The 2077-nt window shown below is 53.3% G+C and overlaps 1 protein-coding gene across 1 annotated transcript; it reads right to left on the reverse strand.

The window, feature by feature from the left end:
* Positions 1–8: 8 nt before the first annotated feature.
* On the reverse strand, positions 9–2069 carry LOC102847332 (histone-lysine N-methyltransferase EHMT2-like; the record flags this gene model as incomplete). Its single annotated transcript, XM_006903545.1, has 4 exons — positions 9–131; positions 299–377; positions 1759–1845; positions 1984–2069. Coding segments are annotated over 4 exons (375 nt in total), but the record flags the coding sequence as incomplete, so codon positions are not given.
* Between the last annotated feature and the right edge of the window lie 8 nt (positions 2070–2077).

The raw sequence follows: 2077 nt of genomic DNA on the forward strand, positions 1-2077 counted from the left end.
ATGCGTGGAAACCGCAGATCTTGGTGCAGCATGAAAACCCGGACAGGGATGATGTTGGGGTCGCAAAGGTGGTTGATGAAGCGGCTGATGTTCCCGTAGTAACGGGCATCGATGCAGTACACCTCTCCATCCTGAGGTCAAGGACGTCACTGTTTCAATCTCCCCCACCCTGCTTGTCAATCCAACTACTAGTGACCACTCCCGACCAGATTTCCATCTGTTGACCTCCCAGGGTCACCAGGAGCCTGGCCACGAGGGATGTGGGATTGGGAGAGGGGCAGAGGGGGTTTCTGCCCACCTTGTTGTCCAAATCGAAGAGGTAAGAATCATCCTCTCTCACATCGGCCTCAGCATCAGAGATCAGCTCCCCCACATACCTGTTGGGCAGGAAGTGGTGGGTCTGGCTGAGGTTGGTAAGGCGACCCAGAGGAGCCAGAAAGCATCTGGTGGGTGCCCACCTCCCATCAAAGGGTGGACTCTTGAAGCATGGGGACACACATGTGAGGGGACAATCCAGCTCCCCCTTAACAGCTGGAACAACAGGCAGGACTGGCAGGTGTGGGGGGAAACTCTAGGCAGGTGGGAAAGTTAAAGGGACAGGTTTGAGGCTTGTCAGAGGCAGATTCAAGTGAGCCAGGAGACGGTAAGTCCCTGTGGTTACGCAGATCAGCATCCACAGACAGCTAGTTGAGCAGGGCAATGCACTTGAGTTTACAGGCCAGGTGGCTTATGCACCAAGATCACACAGCTGGTGTGGGTGATGCTGGGCAGAAGGGGAGGGGGCCAGGGCTGCAGAGAGTGCTGGAGCCACAGGAGCCAGCAGGAACTCAGGGAAGGAGCTGGCACGAGAACAGCACACTGAGACAGCAAAGACAGAAGGGGACTGGTGCCGGAGGAACAGGTCAAGGAGGTGGGGTCAGGGTTCTGGGAACCAGTGCTGTCTAAGTGGCTGGGGTGGGTGGCAGGGGAAGGAGGAGGACTGCTAAGGGGCAGCATGTCCAGAGGGCGAGGGCAAAGGCTTATTTTGGCAGGTACAGGATGGTGGAGCCATGGAATCCCATGATGAAGGGGAACATTTCTCTGAGAAGCTGAGAGGACATGAAGCAGGACAATTAGACTGCCCCTTGAATAGGTAAGCTACCACCACTGCCACCAGTTACTATCAAGTTGATTCCAAAGTAAGGTAATGCTATGTGTGTCAGAATAGAACTATGCTCTGCAAATTTTCAATGGCTGAGTTTTGGGGAGAAAGTCATGAGGCCTTTCTTCTGAGGAACCCCTGAGTAGACTCAAACTGCCAACCTTTTGGTTAACAGCCAGGCCCAATAAAGATTTGCACCACCCAAGGAGTCCTGAGTAAGCAAGCAGTGAGAACTAGGTTAAGTTTGAAGGCTCCACGGGAGGAGTCAGAGGAAAAGGGCAACTGCAGAGGGTGGGCAGAGAAAGAATTTATGGAGACAAGGTCCCTAAAAAACAAAAAATAAAAAAGACTGAAGGGTAGTTTTCTCAATAAGGCTCAAGGAAGTGCAGTGATTGTCCAAGGACACAGTGCCAGAGGTGCTAAAACACAGGCCTGCCTTTTAAGTAAGTGCTTTTTTTCTAGCTCAAAGGACAAAGAAGGTGTTTAAGGCTCAAAGATACATGGAGGTGAAGAGAAGTAGGCATGGTGATGGAAGCTCAGGGCTCCAGGTAGTGAAAGCACAATCCTTGGCTGTGGGCGGGGGTCATGCATCCACTCCTCATCCCCAGCACACTCACTCGCAGATGAAGGTCCCCTGAGGAATGGTCTGCAGGGCGCGGACCCCCCAGCCCATCTTGGCTGTCCTGTAGAGCTGCAGTCGTACCCTGGGGGAAAAAGGGAGAGTGACACTGAAGGCAGAGGTCTGAAAAAACCCCAAGGTCAGGAAAAGGGTGCCTCAGCACTCTCTGCTAAGAAAGGGGGTGAGGCAGGTGTGGGTGGGCTGTGGGGCAAGGCTTCCTCACTTGATGCCGCTCTGCACCACCCGGTTCTTGCAGTTCCTCCAGCAGGAGCATGCCTGGTTACACTCAAAAATCAGGGGAGGTTCAATTTTGTTAA

The sequence above is a fragment of the Elephantulus edwardii genome, unplaced genomic scaffold, assembly GCF_000299155.1.
Source record: "Elephantulus edwardii isolate Elephantulus edwardi_28Jun2011 unplaced genomic scaffold, EleEdw1.0 scaffold05491, whole genome shotgun sequence".
Classification (NCBI taxonomy): Eukaryota; Metazoa; Chordata; class Mammalia; order Macroscelidea; family Macroscelididae; genus Elephantulus; species Elephantulus edwardii.